Here is a 16,640-nt window from a genome sequence, read left to right as displayed (position 1 = left end):
GAACAAGTTACTTACCTTCGGTAACGATGTATCTGTAAGAAACATTAGTTAGTTAGATTCCTCACCGACCCACCCATCCTCCCCGTTCTGCGAACTGACATCTAGGGTTAAGGCTATCCCTTTCAGGGCCCTAGAATTTTTGGGCACCAGTGTCGGTCTCTTGCATGGCTCTGCGTTCCTAGCGTGGAAGGCTATGTACAAGAACTGACGTCAGCGCGTGAGGGCGGCGTCTAACTACTCCGACGACGTCATTCCGGCGCACGACGCCGACGACGGACGCGGAGCCGCAGACGACGCCTGGCGACGCGCAAGGGGTATTGCTGACAAAAATCTTCCGGATCCAGTCTGACGCCTGGGGATATTCTAAGGTGAGGAATCTAACTAACTAATGTTTCTTACAGATACATCGTTACCGAAGGTAAGTAACATGTTCTTTGAGGTGACTGCTGGGCTGGTGGGGATCTCTACCTTTGGCAGGGTGTAGTCTGTCAGACTGTCCTACATAATGTCCTCCGCCACCCTGATGGATGCCGGGCGGCCTGCTAGATCCGGCCCTTAAGCTCTCTCTCTGTGTTTGGTGAAGTCAGAATAAAACGTAGCGTTAAGCTAGTTCTAAATGTAATTACTATGGGGCCGCCTTCATGTACATAACTCAGTTACTTTGATTTTTAAAACATGTAGGGGATGCCTAGAGCACACACTTCCCGGAATGTAATAAATTTTTAATTAAACTTTCACAAGCTTCGCACGATATTACTTGAATTTATTTTTTCAACATACTCAACGGATTTATTCAACTTTCCAAGGTGGGTGCTTTGAACGTGGCTCCAGCAAGCCGTCCGTACAATTGAATAGTGTTTTGGCAGAAAACTAATTAGTTAAAGCGCCTTGTCAGAGCGAGAACCACTATATAATTTTGATTTTATTTTTCCTGCATATACTCTTTTGAATGCATTTCTGAATTCCAAGACTCTGTCCTGGCACTTTTTTAATAGTTCATTTTCAGTAATGAAATGCTAAAAAATAGCCCTCGGGCCCCAGAATATGCACGTTGGCCTCCCATTGGTCCTTCTTGATCAGGGCTGCTGTCCCCAGATTTGATTCCAGTGCTCGCTCTGCGTGCCCCTGCTATTAGCCGCCGCCACTCGCCTAATCTCTTTTGCAATTCTTCTGAAGCGTTCCTGGTGACATTCGAGTTTCTGAAATGTCCCTCTTTGATTGTTGTTCAAGTGCAGGTATTAGCAGCTGAAACCATAACCCCACAGACAATAACGAGCCATTGGCTGCCATGTGCTGGGTACCAGTCGAGCCTTTATCCCTGCTGCAAACATCCAGTGTGGTCATTAATACAAGTCACGTCCGCCTTGTCCTGCCTGAGCAAGACCAGGCGAAATAAGAGACACTAAACATTATTTTCTTAGCCAGTCCTTTTGTTAGGATCGGATATGAAGCAAAGGAGGGAGGAAGCCAGCTGGGCATGTTTAACTGCAAATTATTAGATTTATAATTGCACCGTAATTCTGTTTTTGGCACGAGCAGTGCCCAGCCTCCCTTAACAAGGTGGTTCGTGGAGCTGCCTCTGTGCATTGGATGATGGCATGAAATAGCCCCCCTGTTGGTTTCAAGTGTTACCCAAATATTGCAGACCCTGCTGGCCTTGCTGTCCGTACAATTGAATAGTGTTTGGTACAAAAAACTAGCGCCTTGTCAGAGAAAGAAGCACTATAAATGGGCGTAGCGAGCTACCCATCTGCTAATGAGCTTCAACGCTTTGTCAGGGTAATGAAGTGCTGTAAGTGTTGTCACAATATTGCATGAGCCATCTGCCTGGCGCACACTTCTTCACCGCCCTGTCTCTGGAGAAGAACCCTGTCCAAAGTAGCTTATACGCTGTTAGAGCTCCCGCAGTCTACTAGACGGGCATCTTGTACATGACTGGGGCGTTGAGCACCATGTTTTAATATTCACTAAACATCGAAGAGTCAATGAGGTTTCAGGAGACAACTGGTTGCTTTCCATAATTAGGTAGTCACCCTTAATTTCTTTCCTTTTCATCGCTATAACGTGGGTAATTAAGGCATCAAAGACAGAAAATAGCAAATTATTGGCAGTAAGGCGTTTGATTTGAATTTGTAAAACGTAAACCTGTGAAAAAAGTGGTATTTGAGCAGCTGCCCCTTTTCGGCGCTTCTGCGTCTTAAGAATGTTTAGAAACACATTCTAAAGAGCACGTGTAATGGTGTAGAACTTACTTTCAATTTTTTTTTTTTTTTGGGCAGAGTTTTATATAGCGCGAACGTGACCTGAATCCAATCAGGTATCAGAGCGCTTTACATAGCACCAGTTACCTTACATGAGGACACACATTCATTTATTTTTCTTCTTTTTTTTTTTGTTAGGCAGGGGGAGATTAAGTGATTTGCCCAGAATCGCAGGATGTTCAGCGTCATTACCGAGACTCGAACCCAGTTCCCCCCGGTCAGAGGTCGAGCGCCCTAACCATTAGGCCAAGCTCATTCGAAGCCAAATATTGGTGCGCCGCTAGAAATACCACTCTCATGGGAACAGAAAATAGTGTTTTTTAACACCAAAAGCGCCTAAACAGGGCTTTGAAGTGGGTATACATTTCACAAGTACAGTAGGGTGTTTATTGACAGAGAATGCTTTTCAAGCGCCATCAAGTCACCCAGTCCCCCTGGAACAAGAGCTTCATTACATAGCTGCATGTCCCACCCCCGGACCGAGGACAGATGAGGCCTCTCAAACTATTAATTGTATTGATTCCTACAGATAAATCATCGCCCCTCCCTCTGGAAAGTTGTCCACACCCCCAATACGAGAAATTCCACTATATCATTAATTACAACCCTTCCTTGTCACTAAAAGCCAAAGCCTGTAGGGAATTATTGACCCCGCTGCCTTATGGAATATTATGTTGCGCGTACCTTAAAGATTGCCATTTCGTCTATCAGAATCCCCCTCCACTAAGCAAACCTTCTTTAGAGCAGGGGTCTGATACAAACATTATCAGTAAAAACAAACAATGGCAAAGCCTATAGGGCTGACGTTGGTTTTCAAGTTTTGGTTTTGCCAATGTTTGTGAATGGTTTTTATAAAACTGTACTAGACGTCTACTTTTGGTGCATAAGAACCCAGTGGACAATATCAGAGAGTCATCATCCACCGAGAGGTAAACCAATGGCTAAAGTGACTTACCATGTGCAGAACGTAATGTGAATGACACACTGACAGATCAAAAAATAGAGAGCTGTCTGAAAGCCACTATAGGTAGGAACATTATATATATATAATTTTATTACACTCAAAGGTCTTGGCTAAAGCAAGATTAAAAAAAAAAGTGCCTCTGAAGATTTTACAATGGCATTAATCAATTTTGACCCCCGTTATCAGAAGCTTCCTGAATGTACATGTTAGAAATGGGATTTTTGGTAGGCTAGGGTGTGGGCCAAAGCCAGTCAAAAACCACCACTCTAGTCAGGATAAGGGAGTTACACTTCTAAAATAACCCCTGCTCACCCCCTTGGTAGCTTGGCACGAGCAGCCAGGCTTATCTTAGAGGCAGTGTGTAAAGCATTTGCACATAACCAACAGTAATACAGTGTATGCACTACAAAAGGACACTACACCAGTTTAGAAAAATAGCCAATATTTTATATACTTTAAGACAAGACCAAATACGATAACAATCCACAATACTATACTTAAAAGTTCACAGTTCCAAAAATACGCTGATTAAAAAGAGTTCCTTGTGTGGATAGCTCCGTCTGGTCTACCATGGCGTTGTGAACAACAAATCCAACAGTTCTGGCTGGTCGCGGGCCAGCTATGGTGTCGGGAAGACCCACAAACAGTACCTGTGAGAAGTGCAGGGCGCTGAGACCATTGAAGTCGCTATCGTTGCAGGTTGAGCTCCTCTCTGGTGGAATCAGGAGCGCTGGCGCCGGTAGGCGTCGGGTGCTGCGGTGTGAAGTGCAGCGGTGTGGTATGCGGTGCCCCCAGGTCGCAGTGCGAGCAGTGGCTGGGCGGCGGCGTCAGATGGCGTTGTCGGTGAGACCAGGGTCGTGGTGTGAGATGAAGGCGGTGCTAGCAAGTCACGATGCAAGCAGCGTCGTCGTCGTTCCTGTAGTGCTGTCGTCGGCTGACTAACTGGAGTCGATGGCGTCTGTAGGCCAAGGTTGCGGTGCGGAATGAGGGCGGTACATCGTGTGACTTGCGAGCGGTGCCTTCGAACCACGGTGCAAGCAGTGGCATCGATTTCGGCGGGAAGTGGCGGCATCAGGCAGGCCATGGCATCCTCGTGAAGCAAGGTGGTGCAGAGTGCGGTGCTCACAGGTCGCGGTGCAAGAAGCGGTTCAGTGATGGCGTCAAAAGGCATCGGTGAGACCAGGGTCAGTGTGCAGCGTTGCGGCAGTGCTCTCTGCGGTGCCAAAGCTTCGGCGTGAAGCGAGGCGGTGTGGAGTGCGGTGCCCACAGGTCGCGGTGCATGCAGCGGCTCGGTGGCGGTGTCAACAGGCGTTGTCGGTGAGACCAGGGTTGCGGTGTGGCATTGCGGCGGTGCCCTCTGTGGTGCCTTCAGGACACAGAGTCGGCAGTGACGTCGTAGACATCGTCTAATTGGTGTTCTTCGGGTTGCAGCACAAAACACACAGTCCCCAGTGCTGCGGGGTCGAAGAACTTGAAGTCTTTGCTGTTCTGAGACTTCGTGGACAGGGGGGCAAGCTCTACCCCAAGTCCTTGGCGAGACTCACAAGTTAGGTTGCAGAAAGTCCAGTCCAGGCCTTTCACTACCCAAGACAGAAGCAGCCACTGCTGGTCAGCCCAGCAAAGCACCCAGCAAAGCAGTCGTTCCTTTTCACAGCTTCTCTGGCTCTTCTTCTTGGCAGTCTTCTTGATCCATATGAGTTCTAAAGTTCAGGGGTAGGGGACCCAGTATTTGTATCTAAAAATCCTTTGATCCTTCAGGCAGAGGGTGTCTGTGCCCGGCCAGAACCAGTTGGGCCTTCTCTGGTGTGAATTACTGGCAGGAGGTGGAGATGGCATTTCTCAGAGGCAGACCAGGCCCTTTGAGGTGCAAGGAAATCTCCTCCCCCTATCGTAGCCCATGTCTATTCAGCCCTCTCCTGACCTACCTAGACTATCTGGAGCCCCTCCGGCCCCCCAGCCTTCTGTCATCCAAAACCCAGACAGGCAATCCCCATTTCAGCAGAGGCACATGGGATGACTGAGCAAGAAAACACCCACTTTCTAAAAGTGGTATTTTCAAACTCTGAATGTAACAAGCATTTGCAATGCAATAGGTCTCGCATTCACCCGATTTTGAGCTATTGGTATTGTAAATGGCAATGCCTTTTATTTACGTGTTGGTTTTTAAAACATAAAAGGCATTGTCATTTACAGTGCCAATTGATTAAACTGTTGCAAATGCGAGACCTAATGCATTGTAAAATTCAGAAGAAATTAAATGTGAATACGTTAGAAAAAAACGACGTATTATACGTAAACTGTGACCTAAAGGCTTTACCAATGCTTCTTACATCAGTTCATTTATTTTGCTCTTAAACCAGTCTTTTAGTACGAAACGTTGAACAGGTCTGTCCTGTCGACTTTTGAGTATAACACATCTGGGGAAGAAAACAACCAAAATATACGTTGGCTTAATAATAGCAACAAACGTACAAGGCAGCTTGTTGTTTAAAAAAAAAAAATAGGATCCTGAACTGCTTTACAACTATATTTCCCCAAACTGCCCTTTTCACGTTTCACATTTAAAACTGATTCAGGTTAAAGGGATTTGCATCAGTGTAACTAAACCCCGCCCAAACACGGCTTCTTTTAGTCTTACAGACAGACATCACCACCTTCCTGCACTCCCTCTGTTCAGCAGAGGCTTCAAAAGTGTGGCATTTCAACGCATGACAGGCCGGGCTAATCCCAAAACAAAAAGACAAGCAGGTGAGCAGTGACAAACAAGCATTAGACAAAAACATACAAATCCAGGAATGCTGAACGAACACACAAACATATGCACCAACGTAATAATAACGAGCGATTATCCTTTCAAGACATTTAAGAAAAATCCATACCCTACCTCAAGGTCAGCTAAGCAATGTCTTTAACCACATGCTGGAAGCACACGTGGTGCAGTGCCCCAAATCTCAGTGCTTGTGGGTAACCACTACTAGCTGTATGACTACAATAAAAACAAGCATTTACAATGCAATAGGTCTCGCATTTATAAGAGTTTGAGCTATTGGCATTGTAAAATTACAATGCTTTTTATTTATGTTTTGGTTTTAAAACAAATAAAAGGCATTGTCATTTACAATGTCAGTAGCATAAACTCGCATAAAAGCAGTGTGCGGCGTGCAGCAGTGTGCGGCGTGCAGCAGTGTGCGGCGTGCAGCAGTGTGCGGCGTGCAGCAGTTTCGTGTAGCAGTGTGAGGCGTGCAGCAGTGTGCGGCGTGCAGCACTGTGCGGCGTGCAGCAGTGTGTGGCGTGCAGCAGTGTGTGGCGTTCAGCGGCATGCAGCAGTGTGCGGTGTGCAGCAGTGTGCTGCATGCAGCAGTGTCGTGCAGCATGCAACAGTGAGTAATGCAGCAGTGTGTGGCGTGCAGCAGTGTGTGGCGTGCAGCAGTGTGTGGCGTGCAGCAGTGTGTGGCGTGCAGCAGTGTTTCGTGTAGCAGTGTGAGGAAAGAGGAAGAGAGGCTTCACCGTCTGGACCCAAAACGGGCGCTGTCCTTTTATTTGGACCACACCAAACAGTTCTGGGTGGACGACCAACTTTTTGTTGGATAGGTAGGAGCTAAGAAGGGGAAAGTGGTACACAAACGGACCATCTCTCGGTGGGTCGTTTTGTGTATAAAAATCTGTTATTCCTTGGCAAAAAAGGACCCTCCTGTTGGGTGAGGGCCCATTCCACCCGGGCCACAGCGGCGACTACTGTCCTGGGCCGGGGAGTTCCCTTGCAGGACATCTGTCAGGCGGCAACGTGGGCTTCACTGCACACATTTGCCAAGCACTATTGCCTGGACATCCAAGTCCGGAGAGATGGCTACTTTGGCCGTTCTGTTCTCCAGGACTTTCTGGTGTGATCTTGGTTCGCAGACCCACCACCTGGGTTGGTATTGCTGGGGTATCTATTCTAAGGTGAGGAATCTAACTAACGTGTTTCTTTCAGATGAACAAGTTACTTACCTTCGGTAACGATGTATCTGCAAGAAACATTAGTTAGTTAGATTCCTCACCGACCCACCCATCCTCCCCGTTATGCGTACTGACATCTAGGGTTAAGGCTATCCTTTTCAGGGCCCTAGATTTTTTGGCACCAGTGTCGGTCTCTTTCATGGCTCTGCGTTCCTGGCACGGAAAGCTATGTACAAGAACTGACGTCAGCGCGCGAGGGCGGCGTCTAAGTACTCCGACGTCATTCCTGCGCACAACGCCAACGACGGACGCGGAGCCGCAGACGACGCCTAGCGACGCGCAAGGGGTATTGCTACAAAAATCTTTCCGGATCCAGCCCGACGCCTGGGGATATTCTAAGGTGAGGAATCTAACTAACTAATGTTTCTTACAGATACATCGTTACCGAAGGTAAGTAACTTGTTCGTTAGTTGAAATAATATTGTAACTTGTGTTTTTCTATAAGGTTTGGTATCTGCTATGGTTGCATCATTCTTGTGGCGGGGGCATGAAGACGAAATTACATGTCTCATTGATTCTCTCCTTAGAGTATCTGATACAGTTTGTGAGATATCCGTCTTCTAAGGGCTGGATAGCTCATGGTTTTTCCCCCTGTCTTGCATAGTTTGATGCAGAATAGTGGTGCTGGAGGCGGCGTAATGTCATGTATTGCAGCTCGAGGTCCTCTCACTGCAGAATGGCTGTCTTTGTGTTTCCCTGGAGCTGTACTGTCAGGTGCAGTCGGGGCTGCTTGGATTAGCGGTGTCTGCATTCCATGTGTAGGACTCAGGGTGTGTCTGCTTGAATCTCTGCACTGGGTGATGACATATGTCTTGGAGCTCTTGAAGCTGCTTACGAATACTGCACAAGGCTTCTCTCCTGTTAGGTGAAGTGAATCTTTTCCAGCTCCAAATGTGTAGAGTGAATAGGACGCCCCTTTTAATGTTTTGCAGGGCATTCCTCTCAGAGCCGATTAGAGGGCGGTCATCTATGATGTGGCCGTACCCCGCCTCCTGATAATCAGTTTAACAAAGTGGAGCAAATTGTCTCTTGACGATAAGTGCTCTCTTGACATCTTTAAGTGGCCTGCAGAGAACAAGTTCTACTCGTGGCCAGCTCTCTCTTATATCCTTCCTTGTGAATAAATTGAAAAGTATTAAATGAAATGATAGTAGCACTTCTACATTAAAGTGCTTAGAAATGTTAAGACAGTGGCATTAAGCACTCTAATAAAATGTACTTCTAATAATATTTGACATTTTAATGGAAAGATCACTATTTCCATTGGCGGCTCCCCTGCATTAGACATTGTAAGAGGGATACTTGCTCTTTCCTTCACTTATTTGTTAGCTTCCTCTCTGGGCTAAAATGGTAGAAGCGTTTGAGTGCTTGGAATTTCCATGCTGAACACATCCTTGGATACAGGTTATTCCCTTATTAATGGTCTGACCATCACTCCTATACGCAACCCCTTCAAGGATTTCAGACTCCACATAGGCAAATGTAAAATTGGAAGCTGCCTCCTTTCATAGACATTGTTCTTAATGAGAAGTAATTTTCATTGCCCTATTTCCTTCATCCTGATGTACCTTAAATAATCCTTTTCACTGACAGAAACATGGCGACTTTGAACACCACTAGTTGCACCTTCTGTGATTTGTTCTGAACATGCTAAACCACTTCTAAGTGAACTTCCTTGGGCATATTTGGTATGATTTCATTGTTGTCAATCTGTAAAGGAGGTTAATAGTCATTGGTTACAGTGTTATTGAATATGTATAAATACTACTTCAGCGATTATATATTTCTCAACATTGCATATTATATTTACACATAAAAATCTAATACTGTGTAAATGTGCATAAGTGAAGATGGTAAAGAAAGACTGTTTGTGGGTAATGAATGTCTTCAATTGTTTCGCTTATTAGATTAAATGGGTATAAGTGCATCACAGATACACTCCAGGAACTGGTGAACCAAAGCAAAGCTGCTCCTCAGTCTCCGAGTGTGCCCAAGAAACCTGGCCCTCCAGTACTCTCCTTGGATCCTAATATGCTGAGCAACGAGGAAGCGGAGCAACATGTAAGGATTTATTGTAAACATTGCAAGTACATTCTTGGCACCCATGGTTAGTTCTTCTTGTAATTTCCTAACCATTTGATATATCAAAAACATATCACTGTTTTGTAATGCCAGAAATTCCCATCACAATCTTTATAGCAGTAACATGTTGAATTAAAATTGGCAGCTGAAGTCCTTGGCTATCCGGTGCTAAAAACTTTGCTTGGAACTGATCTGTTATCAAATATTTCTGACCTTTTCTTTCCCTTTTTTGCTTTTGCTGATTCCCTCCATTTCTCTTATACATTCTGGATTTTATACAGACTAGACTTATCTTCGCACGTCTTCAATCCCATTGCTTGGTTTGTGTTAAGCAGAGTAAAGATATGAAAGGACTGTGACTAGTTGCATGTACTTATTTAGATATGTAAGTGTATGGGTGTGTATCTTTTAGTTGTGCTTCAAAGGTCATTGACTGTAACTTTTGTTTAAATTGTGTTTTATTGTTTTCACTGATTCAAAGACAAACAAGACTGCAATGTCACCATTGGCAGTATCACAATCATAACAGCAAACATTGACAACACTTTCCACTGTGCAGGAGAGTCATACCCTCTGCCCCCTGCAATAATGACATAGGTGCAAGCCATGTCCACAGTACTGGAATACCAGAAGTCACCAGGAAACTCCATATAATCCCATCTCTTCTGACCACTTTATCCATTCTGAGCGACTGATCCCTGTGTTTCACCTTCACCTTCCCCATAAGCATCCTGTGTGTTCACCTCCATCACCTTTTCCCTCTGCCAACCCCATTGCCCTCCCCCCACGTATCCTTAAATCCTTTCAGTAACACCACCCAAAGTTCTAAATCCCCTTACACCCTGTTTTCCACCCCGGACTATCGAATGTGTCTCTTCCACCATGGCCCATTCATCCACATCCTTACCCCACAGAGACACAGAGGGTTCCGCCCCAGCCATCCCATTTCCACCTGCCGCTTGGCAATGGCTAAAACCAGCTGTAATGTAATGTGGTATTTGTAAAGCGCTGACTGCCACTCCGAAGGGAGCATCCTGGCGTTGGTTAGAGGTGAGAGGGGGCCGGAGGAATCTTAGATGAGTGAGAGGCAAAGTTTGTCTGAGGCGCAGAATACCCAAGTTTTCAGTGCCTTCCTAAATTGGGTTTTTGTTTTTAGCAATCTTAGATGAGTTGACAGCTGGTTCCAGGCTTTGGTCCCCAAGGCAGCCACTGTTTTTCCTCCTTTTGTTTTACATCTGAAAATGGGTGGTTTAAGGAGGTTGGCTGACACGGACCGAAGGGTCCTGGTTGTGATGTAGGGGGTGAACCGTGCTGGAAAGGACTTTGGTCCTAATTTGAGCGTGGCTCTAAAGGTGATTAGAAGGATTTTAAAGAGTATTCTCTCTTGCAATGGAAGCCAGTGAAGGACATTTAAGGCCGCTGATGCCGAAGACCTTCGTGGGAGCTTTAAAACTAGGCACACCGCAGCGTGTTGGACAACTTGGAGTCTTTATAGTGTAGATTTGGTGGCTCCTGCAAAAAGGCTGTTGCAGTAGTCCAGGCGTGAGAGAATCGGGGCCACTGCCACTGATTTCCTTGCGGCGAGTGAAATTAGATCATAGAATTTTTTTAGTGATTTGATGAGGCTAAAGCAGGTCCCTGCTACAGCCGTAGCGTGTGGGATGAAGTAAAGCGCAGTATCTAATTGTACTCCTAAATATTTGGCTACCTTGTCCATGTCAGGCGGAGGTGTTATTCCTTCTGGCCACCATTCACGAGGCTGGAATGAAACATCTTTCCCTATGGGAAGGATCTCGGTCTTGTCGGTGTTGCATCTGAGGTGGTTGTCCTTCATCCACTGGATGACTTCGGCTAGGCAGCGTTTAAAATTAAGTTTGGCGTCTGTGGAATTGTTGTCCAGAGAGAGGATCATTTGGGTATCGTATGCGTAGGACGTAACCTCAATCCCAAAGGATGCGATCAGGGAGATAAGCGGGGTCATATAAATGTTGAACAGCAGTGGCTCAGTGACGAGCCCTCAGGGACTCCTGTTGTTATGTTTTTTTTTTGTCAAACCATTTTTATTGCAGGACCAAGTACAGCTTACAGCAACCAGGATGCATGTCAATAATGCAGGTTTCCCATCCTCCCCTTAATCATTAATCCGTGTAGTATACACAGCCGTACTGCCCACATCCCAGAGGCCGGGCGGCGTCATATAGAAACATGGCACATTAATACGAAACTGTCAGGAGCATACTGCCGGTGAAGAACCCCGCTGCCCGCTTTTGATCGCTGTCGCTCTGCTCCCCTAACTACCTACAGAACTTACAACCTACTTTCAGCAAACCTTAAACTTGGAAACTCCCCCTCCACCCACCCCTCCCTAGTGCCCTCCCGATTGCGCCTGGTCAGGAACATATAGCATGTGTGGCGGGTAACAGGAAAAATGGAGTAATCCCTAATCGTGCGTGCTTGGCAGGGGGGCCAGTGGTACGACTTCGTCCGCTGCTTCCTCAGAGTTCTCACCCTCCTCCCCACTGGCTGGGCTGTCTCGCAGGGCCTGCACCATCACCTCCCATACCATTGCCGCCGCCTGAGCCCGGTCGTCTGGTTTTCGGTGAGCTAGTTGGTACCTGAGTGTGCTCTCGCTAGCCGCCCATTTGAGAAATTCATTGAGCCATCGCCGGTGTGTAGGCCCCGCCTTCGACTTCCACCCTTTCGTCACCTCTCGCTTAGCTAGGAGAAGGCCCATGTCTATAAACTTGCTGGACATTTTATTCTTGGGCGTGTGCGGGAACCAGTGGAGTATACAAACGGCCGCGTCGTATTGTAGGTCCCTATCTGCTACGTCATTCAACGTGTCGCCGACCCCCTCCCAGTACTCCTGCAGGTTTGGGCAGGTCCTCAGCATGTGGACCAGGTCCGCTCCCACTCTATTACATCTAGGGCACGCAGCTTCCGCGGCTCCAAAATATTTCCTAATTTTTCCTGGGGTAAGGTATGCCCTATGGTGACTCCTGTTGTTATGTTGCATTCCACAGAAAGGAAAGTACCAAGGGTCACAGCTTGTCTGCAGTTGGTGAAAATGATTTAATCCATTCCAGAGCGGTACCTGAGATGCTGCTGAGTTTAAGTCTCTCCAGGAGGATACTGTGTGAGATGGTATCGAACGCGGCAAACCAGTCGAGTAAAATCAGAACCGCCTTCCTGCCTTTTTCGGCCAAAGATTTTAGTGCCTCCGTTATTTCCAGAAGTGCAGATCCTGTGGAGTGCTTGGGACGCAAGCCAGATTGCTGGGGGTGGACGATATTATTGGCCTCAATAAATTTGGTTTGTTATTTGTGTGAATTTTTCAATGATTTTGCCTAACAAGGGAAGCAGTGAAATGGGACGGAGATTCAAAGAACCGAGGGGTCGATGTTTTGTTTCTTTTTCAGTGGTTTTACCAGTGCAAGATTCGATTCATCTGGCACTATACCTGAGCTTAAAGCGGAAATAACTATCTGATTTATGATTGGATTGACCGGGTCTATGATTTTAGGGAGGATTATGGGGGGGAGGGGGTTGCATGCATCCAAGGGAAAACCTGATTTGCACACAAGCTGTAAGACTCTCCAGTTTATCACCCCCACCAGGAGGTTTCTTAACCATACCCAGAAGACATCCGTAGGAATCCTCCAACGCAATGCCTGTCATCCTGCCCAGTCTCGCCGTCGCTGAGTATCCACGCACCGTGGGACACATCCAGGCCATGTGCATGAAAGAGGTGCCCGCTGCCCCACATCTTGGGCAGTCTGCTGACCTATGGGCATGTATTCTGCTCAAATTAATTGGCATCAAATAGGTGCGATGCACATAATTGAAGTGAATTAGTTTAAACCCAACGAACAAGAGCACAAGTCTCGGCCCTTGCTTTTTCCGTGACCAGATCCGCCAGATCTTACGCCCAAACCGCTTTAGCTTTGCAGGCCCCCTTAGCTTTGTTCTTCTTAAGTTATCCATAAAACATGGACACTAGCTGCCGTGTATCGCCCTCTGTCAGCAGCAGCTGCAGCATTTCTGACTGGCCGGGCCTCTGGAAACCCCGTCCAAATCTCCAGGTCTGACTAGCAAGTTAAGCATATTGTAAGAACCGTCCCACTCCTACTGCAAACTCAACGCATGCATCCTCAAAAGTAACAAACCGTTTGTCAGAGTGTAAATCTTGCAGTGCTCCCCCTCCCCTTACTAGCCATGGACATATTCTCGCTATTGCGTTTAAAGGTCACAAGGGGGCATATATTTAACTCATTCGTAAATGGCGGCCTCTTCAGGACTCTGCTAATCACTCTCTCCCAAATTATCAGTCTGCCTCACCAAGTGTGTGAGGTGCCGCACCACATTTTCACCCCACATCATCAACAATTCCAACAAGCGCGAAATTCCACATGTTCCCTTCTATAGCCGTTTCTCCCAGTTGTCGTACTCTGTCGCACACTGCGCAGTGTACTGCAGTTGAGATGCATAATAATACAACCGAAGGTCACGGAGGCCAATGCCCACCCTCTTCCTTGTCAAAGATAAGGGTTGCCAGTGCCACCCTTCTTCTCTTTCACTCCCAGACAAGCAAAATCAACAAGCTATCGAATGCCTTGAACGTACTATAGCCAATCTTATGTTTTGATTTTTTCACAATACTCGGACACCGGGGGAGAAAGACCATCATCTGATATAGACTACTAGCTGCAGATTCCTACACGTAGAATTATCCCCATGCGTGAGACTGGATCCGGAAACTTTTTGCCACAGCATCCCTGCGCGCCGGGGCGACATCACGCGACTCCGCCCAGGCGTCGTCCGCATACATGACGTCAGCGAGGTCACATAAGACCCGCCCCGGCGAGCCCACGTCAGTTTTTTTCCTTCTCCGCGTGCAACGCGGATCCGATCCTTGCTACGGGCCTGTTAGACCCCTTTTTTCTAAAAATTTTCAGTGGAACAGTGTGCGAATGCCTTTCGGGCTTTAATTCTTGCACGTCTTGTGGGCATCTTATGTCGACGATGGACCCTCAACTCATTTGTATGTGGTGTTTGGGGAGGATCACGGCATCACAGACTGTACGCAGTGCCAACAGTTGAAGCCGAAGTCGCGCCGGGTGAAACTTCTCTCGGCGCGTCTCTCCAGGTCGACGTCCCCTTGGTCTGCTTCGACGGACGGCGTCGGACTCGCCCGTGGTCGTCGTCCTCACCTTTCTCCGATGTCACGTGAGCGTCGCTCCCCAGTGGGTAAGTGTCACAGTTTGTCCCCGGGGGCTGGTTTCCGGCCTCCCAGGGGCGTGGACCCTCCATGGGTGATGCGTCCCCATGTGTCGTCCTATCCACCGTTTCCCGGTGTTGGGGCATTGAGTGTCCAAATGGAGACATACGTGGCGGCTTTGCAGGCCTCGCTGGCGTCTCCTCCTCCTTCCCCTCCTGGGGCGTCAGTGGATCCTTCGCTCTGCGCAGGGCCCTCTGCGGCGCCGGCGGCTCCGGCGCTGACTGGTTCGGATCCAGGCTTGGAGTATGGGGTACTGTTGGGGTGCGGCTCCTTCAGGCCACGGCGTCTCTGCCTCGCTGCAAACTCCCGTGGGGGTCCCTGTGGTGTCGCGGGAGGTCGCCGGGTCTCGGGTCTCATCCCCAAGCCCCTCTCGGTCCTTTGATAGGGTGGTCCTGTCTAAGGCCGAGGTGACGCTGCTCCGGTGCTGGCAGCAGCTGGACAGTGCGGAGCCACGGAGGTTGGTGACCCTCCTCGTCCCGTTCCGGGTCGAGGCCGAGGGGAGACCCCTCGTCCCTCTCTGGGCCCCTCTCGCCCCTCCACACAGGTGGCTGCCTCGTTGCAGGGCGAGTCGGAGGTTGAATCGTCCCGGGTACCGCTGCATGGGTTGCCGAGCGATCTTTGCCTCATTCTGGGCCGCGGCTGTCGGAGGGCTTCGTGCCACTCCCCAGGCCCGTCTCAATCCCCTGCGCAGGTGGCTACCTCGGCGGGGGTTGGGTCGGCGTCACTCGGGCGCCACCCCAGAGCCGGTGTGGCTCCAGCTCTACTCCGGTCTCCACTCAGGTCCCCGGTGCGGGTGACTTGGAGGGCCCTTGTCCAGCGACGCCGGCTGGTGCTGACGTCCTACCTCAGGCAGCGGATTCTACGGCTCCGTGCAGGGGTCGTACCGCGGATTCGTCTTCAGGCGCTCCTTCTCCGGAGGCATGCATATTAGTGTCGTCCTCCCCAGAGACTGGTCGCCGTGTGGTGTCTTTTTCACCGGCGTCGAAGGGCGGCTCCCTGCCCTTCCTGGGGCAGAGGTGTTCGTCGGAAGAGCGGCAGGTCCCTCATTCTTCGGCTCCTTCTGACTTCCAGGTCTGACCCTTGCCCGCCCCACTTGGCCTCGGGGACGGCCGCCTTAGTTTGCAGCCGTCGCCCACGAAGGAGCTGAGTTCTCCACCGCGGGGCCCTATGGAGGCGAGTGCGGCCTTCGCTCACGCTGTGTCCACGGCTGTGGGCATCCTGCGCATGGGTGATCCGGTGGCTCACTTTTCGGCGGATCATCGATTGGAGGTCCTCCTCCAGGGCTCTGGTGGGAGGGAAATCTTACTTCCCTTTGAAGGTTCGCTCCTTTTTTCCCTGACGGGGGCTTGTAAGCGTCCTGCCTCAGGGGACCCAGTGCCTCAGCATCTTCTGCACCGGCACCGCATGACCCGGCGTGTCTTTCCCTTCACCCCTCTGCCGCCAGCCCCCTTTTGCCAGCTGTTTTTCCCTCACTGCCGCCGCTGTTGACTCCGCCGTCCCGAGAGGCCCGCTGGTTGGGCTCTTGGGGACGCAACATGTTTGCCTCGACCAGCGGGCCCTTAACACCTTGTGTGTGCTGGCTAGGGCCTCCTCCTGTTGTGGGACTCGGCAGAGTCTCTGGGATCTGCAGCATCCCAGGAGTCTGGCCTGGCGGACTTGCGGCATCATGAGTTGGATGGCCAGGAGCTTGCGGCGTTTATTCTCCGCTCCGCTCTAGACATCTCGGAGGTGCTGGGCCGGGCCATGGCTTCCTCTGTCGCTCTCCGTCGCCATGCTTGGCTTCGGGACGGAGTATTCCCTGAGAATATTCGGGAGCTTCTCATCGACCTTCCATTTGATGGTAGCCTGTTGTTCCATGCCCCGGCCGACACCGCCATCCAAAGGCTCTTGGCGGGGCTCCGACCTCCTCCTCCGCCTTATCCTCCTCCTCCGTCCCCTCCTCAGTGACTTCTGAGTTGGGTTGATTCTGGGCCTTTTTAGGCCAGCTGTTCTGACTGTGCAGTGTGTTTTCTTGCCGTTTACGTTCTTCCTTGGGACTTTGGCATTGTTGGCTGCT

The 16,640-nt window shown here is 49.1% G+C and overlaps 1 protein-coding gene across 2 annotated transcripts in view; it reads left to right on the top strand.

Moving 5' to 3' along the window:
• NUP155 (nucleoporin 155) overlaps positions 1–16,640 on the top strand; it is a 711,261-nt gene that overhangs the window by 337,743 nt on the left and 356,878 nt on the right. For both annotated transcript variants that reach the window (XM_085631101.1, XM_085631098.1), the window contains one exon: positions 9,132–9,285. In XM_085631101.1, the coding sequence (XP_085487227.1) occupies positions 9,132–9,285 (154 nt within the window). The remainder of the gene's footprint in view (positions 1–9,131; positions 9,286–16,640) is intronic.

Source organism: Triturus cristatus, chromosome 2_1 (genome assembly GCF_964204655.1).
Source record: "Triturus cristatus chromosome 2_1, aTriCri1.1, whole genome shotgun sequence".
Lineage (NCBI taxonomy): Eukaryota > Metazoa > Chordata > Amphibia > Caudata > Salamandridae > Triturus > Triturus cristatus.
The sequence above is the reverse complement of the archived record's forward strand: the minus strand, read 5'-3'. Positions and strand labels throughout refer to the sequence as shown.